This window comes from Oryctolagus cuniculus, chromosome 2 (genome assembly GCF_051225735.1).
Source record: "Oryctolagus cuniculus isolate XC-2025 breed Fujian yellow rabbit chromosome 2, ASM5122573v1, whole genome shotgun sequence".
In the NCBI taxonomy this organism is placed as follows: domain Eukaryota; kingdom Metazoa; phylum Chordata; class Mammalia; order Lagomorpha; family Leporidae; genus Oryctolagus; species Oryctolagus cuniculus.
This window is the reverse complement of record NC_142868.1, coordinates 43224607-43241266: the sequence shown is the minus strand read 5'-3', so window position 1 is coordinate 43241266 and position 16660 is coordinate 43224607. Positions and strand designations below refer to the sequence as shown.

Genomic DNA, 16660 nt, shown 5'->3' with positions numbered 1-16660 from the left:
ACCCCCAACCCTTCACTCCGACCTGGCGGCTCTGCGGCCCACCCCTTCCCCCCAGGCCATGCTCCAGCCTGGGCCTGCAACCGAGCTTGTCTGTGTGTCCATCTGAAACAGCACCTTCTGGGACAAGCACTCCCTGGTCACCTGGAAAAGCAGCCCCTCCGTACGAGGCTGCGGCCTCCCGTCTCACCTTCTCAGTGCAGCTTACAATTACCCTCCGTGCTTGGAGGCCACCAGTCTCCCTTATGTGTGGCCCTGCAGCTTCACAAACATCCTTTGAACCACGTGCCGCTGTGGACGGTGGATTTCCACGTCCCACGGGCCAAGTGGCCACTTTCTCCTGTGAGCTCCTGGTGGATGGTCAGAGACCGTGCTCACTCCTCCGCCTGGCAGTGCGAGAAGGCTGCTCCCACCGGCGTGGAAGCGCTCATACCATCTCTGAGAACACGCAGACGGGACCCATTCAGAGCAATGCCGTTCCTGGCCTGCTTTGTCAAGTGTGCTGGGCCGCCTGCGTCTGTTAGCTGACAAGTTTGTGCAGAGCAGAGACCCAGGCTGCACTCCTGAGCCACAGCTTGGTGCCAACCCCCAGGAAGCCTCCGAGGGGAGGCTCACCAAAGGAAGGAGGAGGATTTTGGTGAATCTTCCCTTCCTCCCATACCTTCCTCTGATTGCTGAAGTCATTCACCCCTCCATCCATCCATCCATCTATCCATCCATCCATCCTTTCTTTCACAGTGCTTAGCCCTGTGTGTGCTGTAACAGAGACAAGCCAAAAGGAGATCAATTTCTCTTCTTTGTATGCGTGTCTTGTCAAATATTTTTATTTCACTTTCTCTAACAGCAATGTAGAAACAAATAATCATAAAAATAACGCTATAAATTGTCAGTTGATTATGTAATAGCACTTGGTATTGCTACAGGGGTAGGTCGTGGCCCAGGCCAGGCTCCCCAGGTCTCTGTGATTGCTACGGAGAATGCGGAGGCAGGAGACCACACACGGCAGGGTTAGGGGAGACTCCGAGTTCTATACTCGGGGATCCTTGGGCAGCAGAGAGATGATGAGTAACACGGACAATGGCAAACAGGACTGTATACGCCGGGAGGCCAGGCCGCTGGCCACGAAGGAGACGTCTCTCGGCCCACACAAAGCTGGCTAAGGGGTGAGCTGTGTCACTGCGGAAAGGAGACTACTGACGGGCCCTGCACCAAGTACAGGAAAGCAGTTACCATCTTTCCCCGCCATTTCTCTTCTCTGAGCCCTCCTCCTCTTCCAAAGACAAACGTTCTCCTGGGAGGGACTGAGCACATAGCTGAGACCGCCAGCCCACCCAGAGAAGTGTGGTCTCAGTTCCCTGTGGCAGGGCAGGTACACAGGCAGGCGGCCAGCCCCGGGTGAGCTGGGTGCCCACCCTGCTGGGCCGCCTCCACATCAGTCAGACTGAGCCCATTCACGGCCAGTGCTCAGCTTCAGATGAATCCAATTTTTTTTTGCTACCGTAATGACTGATTTTTAACAAGAAAAAAAAAAAAACATGGCATTTGTTCAAAATATGGGCTGGGTTTTCCTGCGTGGATCCGGGAATGTTTCTGTGTGTTCGCTGTACTGTGAGTGGATGAGTGTGTGTCGCCCAGAGGGTGGCTAAGACTGGCAGCACATGGTGATGGCACAGACTCAGACACGGCAGGATGGGCGCCAGGGGGCTGCCGGATCCGAGCGACACTGCGCTACCCCCTTCAAGGAAAACCTCAGCTCTCGGGCTCTTTGTCATCCCGAGGGGGAGACCAAGTTCTTTTCTGTCTACTACAGAGCCACTCACTGGGCTCCCTGCACTCCAAGTCCTCGCAGGAGAGGCAGCCTCTCCCTTAGGCGGGTCACGGACTGGACCCTGCTGTGGTGATGCAGAGATGAGAAACACAGGCTGTGGTGCATTTTAGCCCAAGGCACGTGACCAGCCACGTGCCCTGGGGCCCAGCGCCCAGGCACTGTGCTCCTGGTACCCTGATATTCCCAAGTGCACACAGTGGGAGGTGTGGGTGGGAGTGGGTGCCGAGGAGAGGGATTGGCGGTCTGTAGGTTTGGCAAAACACCAGGCCCATCTCCAGGGTTCAACCTAACACAAAGGATTCCACACACCGATACTCTACAACCACTACATGGCCATGCGCACGAGGGAGCGGTTCCCTCCCCAGGCTTCACCCTGCTCCTTTGTTAACAAGAGGACTGGCCAGGAATCAGCCAGCTGTCCCGTGTTGCTGCACTGGGCCGGCCTCTCTAGTGGGTTGTGCTCTTAGCTTGCTGATCCTCTAGACACTCCTGAAATGGGACCCCGACCCCTGCACGCGAGCCACCCAACAAGCTCCCATTTGTACCAACAGTCAACAGCAGGTTAGCAACACATTCCTAACAGTCTTGTTCAATTAAAAGGAGTAGTTTAGGTCAGGCACAGGATCTCAGGGAAGGCTCAGGACCGGCTTCTGGGGTGGGAAATAAGTAGGTGGTGTAGCGACACCCTGGGAATCCACCTGGGTCCCTGCCGCAGGCCCTCCACAGCAGGAGAATTCAGGTACCGGAACTCTGTTCACTGTCTGCCTGGTTCCGTTACCAGCAATCTCCCAGGCGCTTCCGCCAGGGTTGTGGGAGACAGCCACGGTCTCTGTGGACGTTGTGATCAGCGCACAGGGCCAGGGGAGGCTACGGAGGGCACCCATGCTGGCCCCACCCACGTGCCCCCACTTCAGCGCTCTATGCATGTGCATCTAACACAGCTGATTTCTCCAGTGCGGCAGGGGGCCTTGGGGACCCCAGTTTAGAGCACCAGTGATTCCTGGGGACAGGAATGGGCTGGAGAGAGGGACCCCAGCTCTCAGGGAACATTAGAAGGGAGCAGCCCTTCTGCGGGGCTCTTTGGGTGTCAAACCAATGCTGGTCATGGAGACTCAGGGATCCACAGCCGGGTCCCTGAGGGAGCACCTGCCTGCAGGCCTTGGGGAGACCCAGGGGGTCACTCGGCCCCGGCCCCCTCACCCACTCAGCAGAGAGAGAACCTCCGTGAGTTGATGTTCATCTTGGTGACCCCGATGAGCTTGAGCGGCGTGGAGAGGCTGAAGGCGGAGGCCAGCGGGGAGTCGCAGAAGAGGTCGGCCAGCTCGTCCCGCTCCTCCAGCTCGCAGGTGGCGTCATTCAGCATCCTCCTGTGCAGCCGGCAGGTCTGCTCGATCTTCAGCTTGTTGATGTCCCCGCGCAGGCGCATGAGCTGCCTAGCCAGCTGCTGGTCCTGCAGCCGCATCTCCGTCTGGAAGGGGAGGGGGGCGCGTGGTCAGGAAAGAACTACATAGGGGGCCACAGCTATGTGGTCCCCACCAAGCTCAGGCCCATTCATAGGCATCCTCACTGAGGCCTGGGGCCATCAGTTGGTCCACCTGGAGACACACGAGAACTTTCTCAGCTCAACGAGGTGACATCAGTGTGACCTGCAAACAACACTGAGCTAGGTTAGCCACAATGTCCAAATCCTTCTGAGAGGGGTGGATGTCTGGGCTGCCTTAAAAATATTTCCAGTTCTGGTGCTGGCGTTGTGGTGCAACAGGTTATGCCGGCACCCCCTGGGAGCACAGGTTCAAGTCCTGACCAGTCTGCTTCCAATCCATCTTCCTGCTAATGCGTCTGGGAAGGCAGAAGATGGCCCAAGTACTTGGGCTCCTGCCACCCACATGGGAGACCCTGGATGGAGTTCCTGGCTCCTGGTTTCAGGCCGTTGCAGCCATCTGGGAAGGGAAGTAGTGAATGGAAGCTCTCTCTCCTGCCACCCCTGTAACTCTGCCTTTCAGACAAGTAAATCTTTTAAAAACAGCGTTCTCCTTGTTCAGAAGGAGTAAGAGTATGAAGCAGTGGTGGAATGGGCAACACCAAGGTCAGGAGCATGGTTTCCTCTGGGTGGGAAGGAGGGAATGTGACCGGGATGACAGCGTTGCGGCCATTTGAAGAGTGAGCCAGCAGATGGAAGACCTGTCTCTCTGTCTCTCCCTCCAACTGTACCTCTCAAATAAATAAATAATAATTAAAAAAAAAAAAGAAAACTGAGCCATGACATTCCAGAGGACCCTCCCTGTGGTTATGCAAATGAATGAGAGTTCTCACATTCCCCATTTAGGCTGGGACGAGAACACATTGCAAAGTAGAAGAATCAGGGTCTTCCTCAGTGAGCTTGTCAATGTGTTTTTTCTTTCTTTACACTTCTGTCGACCTGATTTCATAGATGAGAAAAACAGCAGGAATTGCTTGGAGAACTTTTTTTTTTTTTTTGGCCAGGCAGAGTTAGACAGTGAGAGAGAGAGAGAGAGAGAGAGAGAGAGAAAGGTCTTCCTTCCGTTGGTTCACTCCCCTAATGGCCACTACGGCCAGCGCTGCGCCAATCTGAAGCCAGGAGCCTGGTACTTCCTCTCGGTCTCCCATGCGGGTGCAGGAACCCAAGCACTTGGGCCATCCTCCGCTGCCCTCCCAGGCCACAGCAGAGAGCTGGACTGAAAGAGGAGCAACAGGGACTAGAACCTGGGGTGCCGGCGCCACAGGAGGAGGATTAGCCAAGTGAGCCACGGCGCTGGCTGAGCAAGGTTTTTAATGGCAAAATTAGGATCTACATCCATAGCCCCAATTCTCTAGCTTACATTTCAATCCTTGGGCATCAGAACTCAAAGTTACTGCCAATCAGCTCTATTGCCCCAGCGTAGCACTGAACTATCGATGGTGGTCTGCCATGGGTGACTGGTCATTCACTAATTTTTTATGGAGCCCCTGTGTCCGGAATTGAGCCCCATGCTACTCAGACCCTGCTGAAGGCTATGGGGTCAGATCTGTCAGAAAGGTGGCGCCAGCTCCAAGGCACAGCCTTGCTGGACCCAGTCTGGGAGCGCTGCCTGGACCACTGCTCTTTGCAGTACTGTGGAATCTGAAGCCAGATCTCCTTGAAAAGCTGAGAACCCTGTGGTTTAGGTTTGAACTTTGGCCTCAGGAATTGGAACTTTGGTCTGCAAAGATCCTTAAAAGTTGAAGGATTTCAGGTCTGACCGGGTGTCTGAGTGTCTGTGAGTTGCAGTCTGCGGTGGGCACAGAAGGAAGGAGGAAAGGGGCTGGCTTTCTGCAGTGATAGATTCTGTCGAAGGTCAGGGAACAATTCAGGCTTTAAAACTCAACAGGGGAAGATATCCGGCCCAGCAGTTGAGATGCTGGTTAAGATACCCACATCAGAGTGCAGGGGTTTAGTCCCTGGCTCCAGCTCCTGACTCCAGCTTCCTGCTGATACAGACCCTGGGAGGCCACAGTGATGATTCAAGTGATTGGGCCCTTGCCATCCATGTGGGAGTCCTGGATTGAATTCCTGGCTCCTGACTTCAGCCTGGTCCAGTCCCAGCCACTGTAGGGATCTGGGGACTGGACCAGCAGGTGGCTGAGTTTCTTCCCCCACGCCTGATACAACAAACAAAACCAGGAAACAGCAACGCATAGGTGTTCTCTAGAACGAGGGGTGATCACAGCCCATATGTGCAACTTCTGTGGACCCGACACCTCCGCTCCCATGTGGAGTCGCCGCACATCCAGCAGCTTCAATGTGTTCAGCTGTGCTTAAGGGAAAGAAGCGCAGTAAAATGCCTGCTTCCTTGGGGCTGTGGGCTCTGCCCCGGGACGAACAGAAGGTGGGGCTGGACTGGGCAGACTCCTCGGCAGGTGCTGGTTCTGAGAACACAAGCACCCCACTAGGACTCACCACAGGTTTTGACCTTCGGAAGCTGAGAACAGATACCGCGTCGTGTGACTACCCCCAAATACAAACGGATGTCCGACTTGACCTCCCATGCAAAGCAGCATTGCCCAGCCCTACCAGGACCGCAGGCAGTGCTGGACCCACTCTCGTTTGCTCTGCGGGCGGCACAGGGATCCTGCAAAGTGACCTCGCACCTTACACACTAACTTGAGCCCTGGGTTAAGAGTTTATTGCAATCAAGACAACTCCATGTAGAAACAGGTTCCCGCTGCTTCTGAAGAAACCCAAGCAAGACATGCAGGGCTAAGAGGCTTCATTTTTTTCCCCAGAATTCAAAAGAAAAATCCTAGTACAATACAAAGCTTCCATCTTGATTATTTTTCAGTGTCCAGTCAGCAGCCTTGACTGTCTGCTGTTGGGTGATCCTCCCCAGCATCCATCCCAGAACTTTCTCATATCCGCAAACTGAAACCCTGCACCCAAGAAACACAGACGCTCCTCCCCCAGCCCTGGCAACCCCCATTCTATGTGGGACTCCGCCTGCTCCAGGAGCCTCAACAAGTGGGAGCCTACGGCATCGTCCTTTTGTGAATGGCCAAGCAACAGGTCCTCCAGGTTCGCTTGGCTGAGAGGTGTTTGAGAAATGCTTAGGCATTTCTAGAAATTCTTAATGGACGTTAAGTCTTTGCTGGCTGGAGACAGTCAAGATGGCGCTTGGCACCAGATTCGCCCAGCGTGAAGCTTGCAGAGGCTGTGAGTGGTTCAGAGCACAGGTCTGGGGCTGTTTTCCCTCCAAGCTCCACCAAGGGGCGCTGGGTGGCAGCGATGGCAGCACGGGCTCGGCTTCTGCCACACACCCCTCCATGCGGCTCCCACCCCAGGTGGTCCCTTCTACTGATGAAGAGACCCTCTTGGAGAAGGCGAGGGGCTGCCCAGCCTGTGAGTGGTGGCGCTGGGCCTGCCGGAGCCCAGGGCAGTGGCCGCTAGCTCCTGTCCTGTCCCGGGGGTGAGCTGGGCCTCAGAGACAGCAGAGTTAGAAAGCTTGCGGCTCTGAATGAGGGTGTGGGTTCCAGTCGAGCCCTTCTCCTCCAGGGTTGGGCGGCTTTGGGCAAGTCACAAATGCTCCTTGAACTTCTGTCTCCTCACTGACAGAAAAGGGGAAGACACCCCTTGCAGGGATTGTGAAGAGCAAGGCAGACAATAAGAACCCGAGAGAGGGCCATGCTAGCTAGGGGCACGCAACACAGGACCTCCCGGTTTGCAGCCTCAGTAGAGGACCCGAGACCGGCCCTGCTGACTCAGCTTGCAGTGTGGGCTGGCAGCTGTCCATGGCAAAGACTCAACTGCAGGAAATGCCAACTCCCAGTCGCCCCCACCGCCAGCCCAGGGCGGCCTGGGGCTCCTCTGGGTTTACAAAGGCACTTGCTGGTGCTCAGAGGTTCAGCCTGTTATTCCAGCAAATTTCATACTGAGGGCGTAGAACTTGGAGGAAAGGGGGCAGGTGGCACGGCCAGGGCTGACAGCACCCCGGCAGGGGAGGGGAGGGAAGCAACGGTGGCCCCTAGGATACAGCCGTGCTGTGGGCCCCGCCTGGCTCTTGCCAGCTGAGGTTGTTTCTTTGGGGCAGACAGAAGGCTTCTTCCCGGACCTGGTCCTGGGCTGCTTCTCAGGTAGAGGGCACAGTCCCAAGGGCAGGATGAAGGCACCAGAGGCAGTAATTATAGGGCTCTGCAAAAGGATGAAAGGGATTTCCTGGGCTTTGTCAGTGAGGTGTGCAGAGGGGCTGCAGGAGAGGGGGTGTTGAGCACTGGGGGAAGGGGCGAGAGGGTGCTGTGGCGCAGGGGGTTAAGCCACCACCTGCAGTGCCAGCATCCCATACGAGTGCCGGTTCGAGTCTCGGCTGCTCCACTTCCATTCCAGCTCCCTGTTAATGCCCAGGGAAGGCAATGGAAAATAGTCCAAGTGCTTGGGCCCCTGCACTCCTGTGGGAGACCTGGAAGAAGCTCCTGGCTCCTGGCTCTGGCCTGGCCCAGTCCCAGCCACTGGGACCCTTTGGGGAATGAACCAGCAGATGAAGATTCTCTTTGTCTCTCCCTGTCATTTTCCCTTTTGAATAAATGTATTTTTTTTTTTAAAGAGAAAAAGCGAGGAGGATGGTCCAAGAGAGCAGAGAGGGCTCGTGGGAGTGTCAGTGGTTGGCTGGGCTTTTTCTACCTGGCACTTTTCTCAGGGGTGAGCAGAGAACTGAGCTGCCACAGAGCTGGGTGGAGTTAACCAAAGGCTACAGAGCAACACTGGGTCCTCAATGACACCGAGTTACCCCGCCACTCCGCTGGCCGGCAGATGGCGGAAGACCAGGACCCAGACACCTGCACGCTCACCTTCATGGCAGCTTCACTCACCACAGCCAAAGGGCGGGAGCAACCCAGTGTCCATCAGCAGGCAAATGGAGGCCCATCATGTGGGCTGTCCACAAGTGAGAACTGGTCAGCTTTCCCGGAGGAAATCCCGGCACTTGGATGAACCTGGAGGACGCTGTGCTACGTGACAGAAGCCAGTCACAAAAGGACAAACACTGGGGCCGGCGCTGTGGTGTAGTGGGTAAAGCTGCTGCCTGCAGTGCCAGTAGCCCATATGGGCACCGGTTCGAGTCCCAGCTGCTCCACTTCCTGTCCAGCTCTCTGCTATGGCCTGAGAAAGCAGTGGAAGATGGTCTATGTCCTTGGGCCCTGCACCTACATAGGAGACCTGGAGGAAGCTCCTGGCTTCTGATCGGCCTAGCTCTGGCTGTCGCGGTCATCTGGGAAGTGAACCAGCAGATGGAGGAACTCTGTCTCTCTCTGCCACTGTCTCTGTGATTCTGCCTTTCAAATAACATAAATAAAAATCTTTAAAAAAAAAAAAAAAGGACAAACACTTTACAATTCTACTTAAATGTAGTACCTAGAGCAGCCAGACTAAGAAAGCAGCACAAGGTGGCTAGGGGCTAGAAGAGGGGAACGGGGCAGGGTGTGTGTGTGTGTGTGTTTAATGAGCAGTTGCAGCTGGGGAAGTTGAATGGTACTGGTTTCGGGTGCTAGAGGAGGCCAGAACGCACTGCTGGGAGTCCCGTCCCTGTCTCCAGGGTGCGCATCTGCACTATCCCAGCCTAAAAGTGCCGAGCCGTCTCTGATACAGCAGAGACCGGTACCAAATGCAGGGCGCATGCGTCCCGTTCTCACGGGTAACGCCGCTGGATTCTCGAATTCCGCAGTCTCTCAACCCGTCTCGGCGCCGATTTAACTCCGTTACAGCGCTGAGCTCGGCTGGGCCCCGGGAAAGCACCAGATTCACACGGGCAGGGGAGAGGGCAGCTGGACGGCGGCGGTAGCTCCTGAGGAAGCTTCCTCAAGCTGCCCCGGAAACCAGGGCGAGTCTGAGAAGCCAAGGCCAGAGAAGCCAGGTTCACCGAGGTCTGCTCCTCGGCTGCGGGCCTGGCGCGGAGCCGGGGCGGGGAGGGGACGTGCCGGCTCTGGCCCCTGAGCTGGCACACGGGGAAGGAAAGCGCAGGGAGAGGACTGCTCCGTGGGCCCTGCCCTCCGAGGGCTCTTGGGCTCCCCTTGGAGCTGTCTGCTGGTGGCGGGGTGGGGGAGGACTGACCAGAGCCCTGGAGCTGGGCCAGAGCAGGAGGAACCGCCAGGAACTCCAGCCTCTGCAGCGAATGTAGGCTGAGGTGATAGGTGTTTGAGTTTGCAGCCTTGAAGGGCTCTGGGCCAAACGGCCAGCTTCATGGAGACAGGCTGACCCTCAGGGGCACGTGGTGGCCCACCGTGAAAAGCCCTGAAGACCTCCCACGGGGCCCTGGCTTCCAGGCCTGGCCCAGCCCCCGGGGAGATGAGCTCTGTGGGCAGGGCTGGGGCCTCTCCCCTACCGCACTGGATGGACGGTGCACTTGAGCAAAGAGCAGGAGCAATGGGGCTGCCATCAGCTGGCTGGGCAAGGCCCAGGCTAGCACAGCCCATCACCCCGCACCCTGCACCGGGCCCTCAGCCAGGCTCCTCCCACTCCCTGGCTCCACCACCACTGAGAGGCAGGTCTCCCCTTCTAAAAAGCTCGACCGACCCTCCCGCTCTGCTCTGCTTTCTCCGGCTTCCCCTCCCCGATCCTGGCCCTGTCAAGCCCTGCAGTGCAGTCACACTGGGGCTTTGTCTGGTCCCCACAACTTCTCCTTCCTCCCTTGGCATCCTTCATGCCAGTCCCATCCCACGGGTTGGATGACCCCCGCCCTCCCCTGAGCCGTGGGTGCCTCCTGCCACAGCTCTGACACGACACTCACCGTGGCATGGGTCCTGTTCATCATCCGTCTCCCCACTAGGCTGTGAAACACCCAAGAAGATATAAGACTGCGTGGGCAACACGCCAGTACCTGGTGCACAGCTCTGGGGCTTAGAAACCATACACCGGATAAATAAGCGAGTCAGTGAACCCACCAAGCAGTCCAGGCTGGGAGCATCCTGGAGAAGTCGGACCTGACCCCAGCCCAGGCTGACCTCCGCGCCCTCAGAGCCCTGCAGAGGCAGTGAGTAGAGAACAGAGCAGCAGCTCACGGGCTCAAAGTCCTTCTGCAAAACCTGTGGCTGACGTGACCCTGAAAGTCACCCGGCCTCTGAACATCAACCTCTTTATCTCGTAAGTGGGCATAACACCCTCTTATCGATAATACTTCCTTCAATTATTAGATAAATATTGATAATAATTAACTCATCCAATGGGCATGCAGTCATGCCACTTCTGGTGAAAATTAAACACACACATACATAAAGCCCTGGGTCCAGGACATGACGTTCCATAAATATTAGCTCAACTTTATCCCTCCACATAATCAGAACCACTGAGCAACGCACTCTGTTTCCTTTGTTCCTTCCCACCCCACGCTCCGATGCCTCCTGCTAGGTGGCGGCTCTTGAATGCGGCGGCCCTGCCTGCTCCTTCTCTGTCCCCTAGCAGCTCTGGAGACAGAGCTAGTCACCAACCTCAGCTTCCACCACTGTCCCGCTGACCCCTTATCTCTGACATCGTATTGTTCCTCACCAGCAGGACTGATGGATCCTGTTACTATCCTCATTGCCAAGCAGCTGGCCCGGAGGCGCAGAGCTGGTAATGCCAGATCTGACATGGAGGCGCGGCCCTTCTGGTGAGGGCTGGCGAAGCAGAGGAGGGGGCTCATCAGCATGGGGCTGGTGACTCCCTCGCCTTCCCCGCCGCTGCCCTGGAGAGCAGGTGGGGAGAGGGGCTTTATGGGGGCTAAACAACCAGTGCCAGGGCTGGGCTGCTCTTGCTGGGCCTCTGGCACAGCCGTTCCTGCTGGGGCACCTCTGGGCACGTGTGTGTGTGAAAGCCCCAGGCCCCGCTGGGAAGACGGAACCTCGGGCAAACAGATGCCTGGAAGGGACTGTCTTGTGAGTGAAACCCCAGCACGGCGAGGGCCTGCCCGGGAGGTGCTGAGACGAGCCAGCTGCCCAGGCCTGGGAAGGGTCGGCAAGGGCGCCGCTGGCAGCCTCTGCAACCTCGCACGAGGATCTGCTCTGTAATCAGAGTTGCTGAAACTCATGCAGACTGCCCGGGGCCCCACTGACTTGCATGTTTGATGTGTCTAGCACAAAGGAGAGGGATTTGGATCCACAGCCAGGTGGTGCGGGACTGTGTCTTGGTTTAACCATATCCTAGCATGGACCTTGGCCGTCCTCTCTCTGAGCGTCAATCTTCTCATCTGTAGAATGGGAGCAGCAAACACTTCCAAGTCTTCTCACCAGATGCAGGATGCGAAAGTGCTTTGGGAAACATCCAGTGCTCCTGGCTGGGAGGAACTGCCGTGGCTCTATCCCTTCCATCTCCATCAGAAGACACTGGCTGTGCCCTGTCCCTTGGCCGTACTAGGTAACAGATACAGGAAATAGTGGCCACGACTGAACCTGGACATCCCAGAGTCATACGCAGCACGGGCAAGGGAGGGTTAACTGGGCAAGGGCTCCTGGCTGGCAAGCAGGCTGAGTCCCGTCTGCAGGCCTCCTGCCACGGCAGGCCCTGGAAGACGAGAACTTGCCAGGTTTCTCCCCCTTTCTCCAACATCATAAACACCTTCCCGGGGGCTCTGTCTGCGGGAATCAAACACCCGCGTGAAACTAAAAGGCAAAGATCTGCCGACTCCGGGCTTCCCATACAGATGATCCATCAGGAAGCCAGAATGTTGTTTTGGTTTTGGCACTGCACAGACCAAGCACCTCCTCCAGGGTGGCAGGGGACCTTCCGTGCATGACTGAAGTCACAACTCACAAAGAGGGTCCCTTTCCTCTAGTGATGGATGCTCAAGGCCCCAGGCCACGGAGCCAGCTCCAGCACTAAAGCCCAGCAGAGGTGCAGGCGGGATGTTCTAGAGACAGGCCTGCAGCATGGGGTCTTGCCCTTCCCAGCTCATCCCTGCCGGAGACATCACCCCCACCCCGGTCTCCTGGCCACCTGCGGAGGCAGAGCTGGTGACTGCGAGCCTCCGGACCAGAGTGCCCTGGAACCAGCAGGCTGCACAATGGCCACTACACTGGACCCCGAGACTGCGTCCAGGGACAGCAAGACTGGACCCCGACTTAGAGACGTCAGGGGGCTTGAAGCCACCTAGTGCACAGCCCAGAGCCCTGCCTGCCACAGCCAGGTGGCGACAGTCTCCATGTTCACCTGGGCGCCGGAGGTGGCAGGGTGGCTCAGCTGGAGGAGCACCAGTCACCGGCTTTAGGGGTCCCCTCCTTCCTTGTGTCCCCAGTGCATGGAGAGAAATGTGATCCCCTGGCAGGTCCCTGGGGGCATCAGCAGCTACCATCAACTTCTTGGCAGGGGAAACCAGGAGGGAAAGCCTGAGGGAGCTTTCAGATGCTTCCTTGCCTTGGAAATAGGTCAAGTTCAGGCAGTCACTCTGTCTTTTAGCTGGCCTAGTGGAGACACAGGCAGACAGGGAGGCTTCCACAGATGTACTTCTGAACTGAGCCACGCTGCTAACTGCCTCCCTGGTTTCATCATGGCTCCCAGGAGACCCAAAGATGGCCTGCTGGGCACAAAACCATAACTGAGGGGCTGGCGCTATGGCATAGTAAGCTAAGCCTCTGCCTGTGGTGCTGGTATGCCCTATGGGAGCTGGTTGGAGTCCTGGCTGCTCCACTTCCGATCCAGCTCTCTGCTATGTTCTGGGAAAGCAGTAGAAGATGGCCCAAGTGCTTGGGTCCCTGCACCGGCATGGGAGACCCAGAAGAAGCTCCCGGCTCCTGGCTTTGAATCAGCCCAGCTCCAGCTGCTGTGGCCATTTGGGGAGTGAACCAGAGGATAAAGACTTCTCTCTCTCCCTCTCTCTCTCTCTCTCTCTCTCTGCCTCTGGGAATTTACATTTTCAGGACTCAAGTAGCATCCTCCGTGGGCCATCTGTTTTGCTACGTAGCAATGCAAAGGCAACCCCGTGGGCCAGGGTTCCAATGTCACCATTCTCACTCATTTTTGTTGCATTCCTCTCTCCGCCTTCTCTTCTGGAAAACAGGGGCCCCAGGAAGGCAATGTGACCATCGAAAGGGGCGAATGATGCACTGAAGTAGCTGGCGCACCCAAAACACTCAAGGACAAGCCTGTCATCACTAATATCACCCACCCCTGGGAGCTCGGACAAGTGGCTGGCAGAGTGGAAACTCCTATGCACATGTAATGCATGCTGATACCCCCTCCCTATTGAAGAAGCTTTGGCAGCTAAGTTAGTCCCTGTTGCCCTGCTGGAGGGCCACTCTCCACACTCCCCTGGGGGAAGGGGCGCAGCCTGCCTGCCCGCCTGCCTATTCCCGGCCAGCAAACTTCGTGCTGCTCAGCCGACAGGAGTCCTGAGCACACTCCTGAGGTCCCAGCCTTGCCCATACCCCACAAGCGCGTGAAAGCTGGGAATCACCCCAACCCCAGCCCCTCATTTGATTGATCTTGGGCATGGCTTGGGCACTCCCCGGATGGTTCTAAGGCACAAGCAGGGTGAAGAGGAGGCTCCCTGGTCCTCAGGCTGACAGGGAGGAGCTCTGGGAAGTCCCTACTGGTTTACTCTCCTCTAATCACTGCTCCAAAGGGATGCCCACAGGGAACACTAACTTACTTAGACAGCAAACACCTCTGCTTCCAGAAACAGTAAAATCTCAAAGGAGCCCCAAATCCACACATGTCCTTGCTAATTAATATAAATGCTTTTGTTCCTCTTTATGAAAAGAGATGAAAGCGGATTAGCCTCAGGAATCCAAGGACCAGCTTCCGCGGTCCACCCTAGGGTGCAGCCTGTCCATCTCCCACAAGCACCCAGTGGCGCAAGAAGCCACTGTGCGGTCTTGTAGGCAAGCCAGCAGCACACACACGCTTTGGCTACTGAAGACAGACACGACAGAATGGCATGTTCAGAGAAGCATTCTCAGCCTCAGGGATTCAACCAAAAAAGTTCCCAATTCACCGGACACCCGAGTCCCTAAGCCTCTTCCTGCCCCGAACCCCATTATTTCCAAGCCCCACGGGAATTGGATTTTTCAGGATTCTGCAAAACAAATCAAGCAGACCTCTTCCTACCCTGTCGCCACAAGAGTTAATGCTGGCTCTGGAAGGCAGTTAGCCTCAGATTGGCCTGACCTGGCAGGTGTTACCTGGGCCCCAGGTGCTAGGTCAGGGCAGGAGTGAGAGTGTAGGGAGGGTGAGCTTCAAGCCTGGCTGTGCCACGAAGCCAGGGACCAGAGGTTCTCCCCTGGGGAGGGGCAGGGCACGAAGCTCCCGCCCCCACTGCCATGCTCAGGCTCAGATTCTCTCAGTGGTGAGAGATCCATGATGGGAATCTGCTTTGCCTGTGGCCAGAGAAACTGTCCATGCTGCTCCTCCCAGCCCAAATGCGACCTTCCCTCTGCCTACCCTCAGCCCAGCCCTGACCTCCGGGGGACTCCTCCCCACCCCCAGACTCCACCCCAGGCGTGATAAGTCACACCAGCCCCACCTGCTCCTTGCCCACCACTCACTGCTTAGAGTCTCAGCACGCACAGCTACACCTGGGACCCACGCGAGCCCCCGCCCCAAGGTCACCCCAAGGCGCCCCAGTGAGTGCCCACAGAGCCTGCAGGCAGCCGGGCAGATGGCAGGAGGAGCGGCCTTCAGGAAGAAAGGAGGGGCAGCTACACTGCAGGAGGTCCTTAGAAGCCCCGGGGTGAGAGTGTGAGGGGCCGGGTGTGGTGCTGGGAAGGGAAGATGGAGCCACCTGAACACCTGCTGCCTCCATCCCTGCCGGCCATCAGGGGCTGACAGCTGAGTCCCCTGAAACCACATGGAGAGGGCCACCCCTTGACCAACAGGTCACAGGAGCACAGTTGGGAGGGTCAGAGATGGGGGAGAAGCACCCAGTGGGAGCGAGCCAGAGAGAGGCACCTTTTCTTTTCTGGGGGCTCAGTGGGGGCGGCCACTCACCAGTTCCTTCCTGAGCCAGGCCAGGGCTTCATCGATGCTCTGAAAGCCCTCCAGCTTGCCCGGGGCCAGGGGCCCTTCTTCGGCCTGGCCAGCACTGCCGGTTGGGGTGGGAAGCTGCTGGGGCGCTCTCTGTGGGGGCAGGGGCTCCTCCCCTGCACGCTCCCCCTGCTCCGCGCTGGCCTCCGGCTCCGCAGCCGGCCTCGGGAAGGGCCACGTGTGCTCTTCCAGCCTGGCCTGCCATTCCTGGTAGGACGGCCTGCGGGTCTCCAGCCTCAGTTTCTCGGTGAGGGCCTTCAGGCTCCGGAGGTGGTCGTCGGCCGGTGCAGCTGCCCCCACCGGCCCCTCTTCCCCACCTACTTCTTCTACTTGGATCTGGGGCATGGACATCCTACAGTCTGCCCAGGCAGCCAGGCCTAGGAGGTGGCGGGGGCCGCTGGGGGAGGCTGGCTGGGTGGCAGGGGTGGGTCCTGCTCCTGATGGGCCTCATCCAGCTGGGGCCACGGAGTCCAAGGGCGTTGCCAGGACAGGAGTCGGTCTCTGAGGCTGGGCTGCACCTGCAGCCTTGGGGGTATGTGGAGCGAGCCCCAGAGGGTCCCCTCAGGGCCCGTGACTTGTCCTGGAAGCCCGTGGGTGTCACCCTTCACCGAAGGCAGGAATGGCCGGCCATGAGTAGGAGTCTTCGGAAGCAGCCTTCGCAGAGGGGATCTGTCCGTCCTGGAGGTGCTCGGAGACGGGCGGGGAAGCAGGCCAGCTCCAGCCTCTGGCCCTGCAGGGAGGAGGAGAACCGAGTCAGTTCCCATCTCCTCCAGGCCCCAAGGCAGGCGATTTCCACCCGGTGATTCGATACAGAGAAGCCAACGATAAGCTGGTACACTGGGCAGGGTTTTGTCCCTTCCAAGGCAATTCTGCCTCCAATACCTAACGCCAGCGCCAAGTCTGTAGTGATGGTTTTATGCCCATTTTACACATGAGGCTCCAAGAGGCTAAATGACCCACCAAGATCGCCCAGCAAAACCCCGGGGGAACAAGCCCAGGGTGGTCCCCTGGCCGAGCGTCCCGGATCCCTCCCAGACCCAGGTCTGTCTGCGTCACACAGGAGCCACCACCCCACCACCACCCCCCCGTCCAGCCCCACAGCCCTGATGCTCGGGTGGGCCTCACTCTGACAGCCTCACCTCACCTTTTCAGATGAGGAAGCCAGCCGAGTGCGGCAGCAGAGGGAAGGAGGCTCAGGACTCCCTGTTCTAGAAGGATACGGCTCACCTTCCCCAGCGTGCCCACACAGCAGCACCTGCCTGGCGAGGACTCGAGCCGGGGCTCCGACGTGGCCTCCTTGTCTCCCACAAGGAGGAAGAAGCCAAGGCCTGTCATTTTTTCCTCTTAAGACTGATTGATTTGAAAGGCCGAGTGACAGACAG

General features: G+C 57.6%; 1 protein-coding gene across 2 annotated transcripts in view; it reads right to left on the bottom strand.

The window, feature by feature from the left end:
* Positions 1-784: 784 nt before the first annotated feature.
* Positions 785-16660, bottom strand: part of FAM167A (family with sequence similarity 167 member A) — a 29577-nt gene continuing 13701 nt past the window's right edge. The window contains exons 2-3 of one of the 2 annotated variants that reach the window (XM_008248925.5): positions 15243-16008; positions 785-3293 (exon numbers count right to left, since the gene is read on the bottom strand). In XM_008248925.5, coding sequence (XP_008247147.3) covers positions 3030-3293; positions 15243-15629 — 651 coding nt within the window. In that variant the 5' untranslated portion in view covers positions 15630-16008 and the 3' untranslated portion in view covers positions 785-3029. Of the gene's footprint in view, positions 3294-10074; positions 10722-15242; positions 16009-16660 lie in introns of those variants that run through there. The other variant, XM_089327195.1, reaches the window with a different exon arrangement.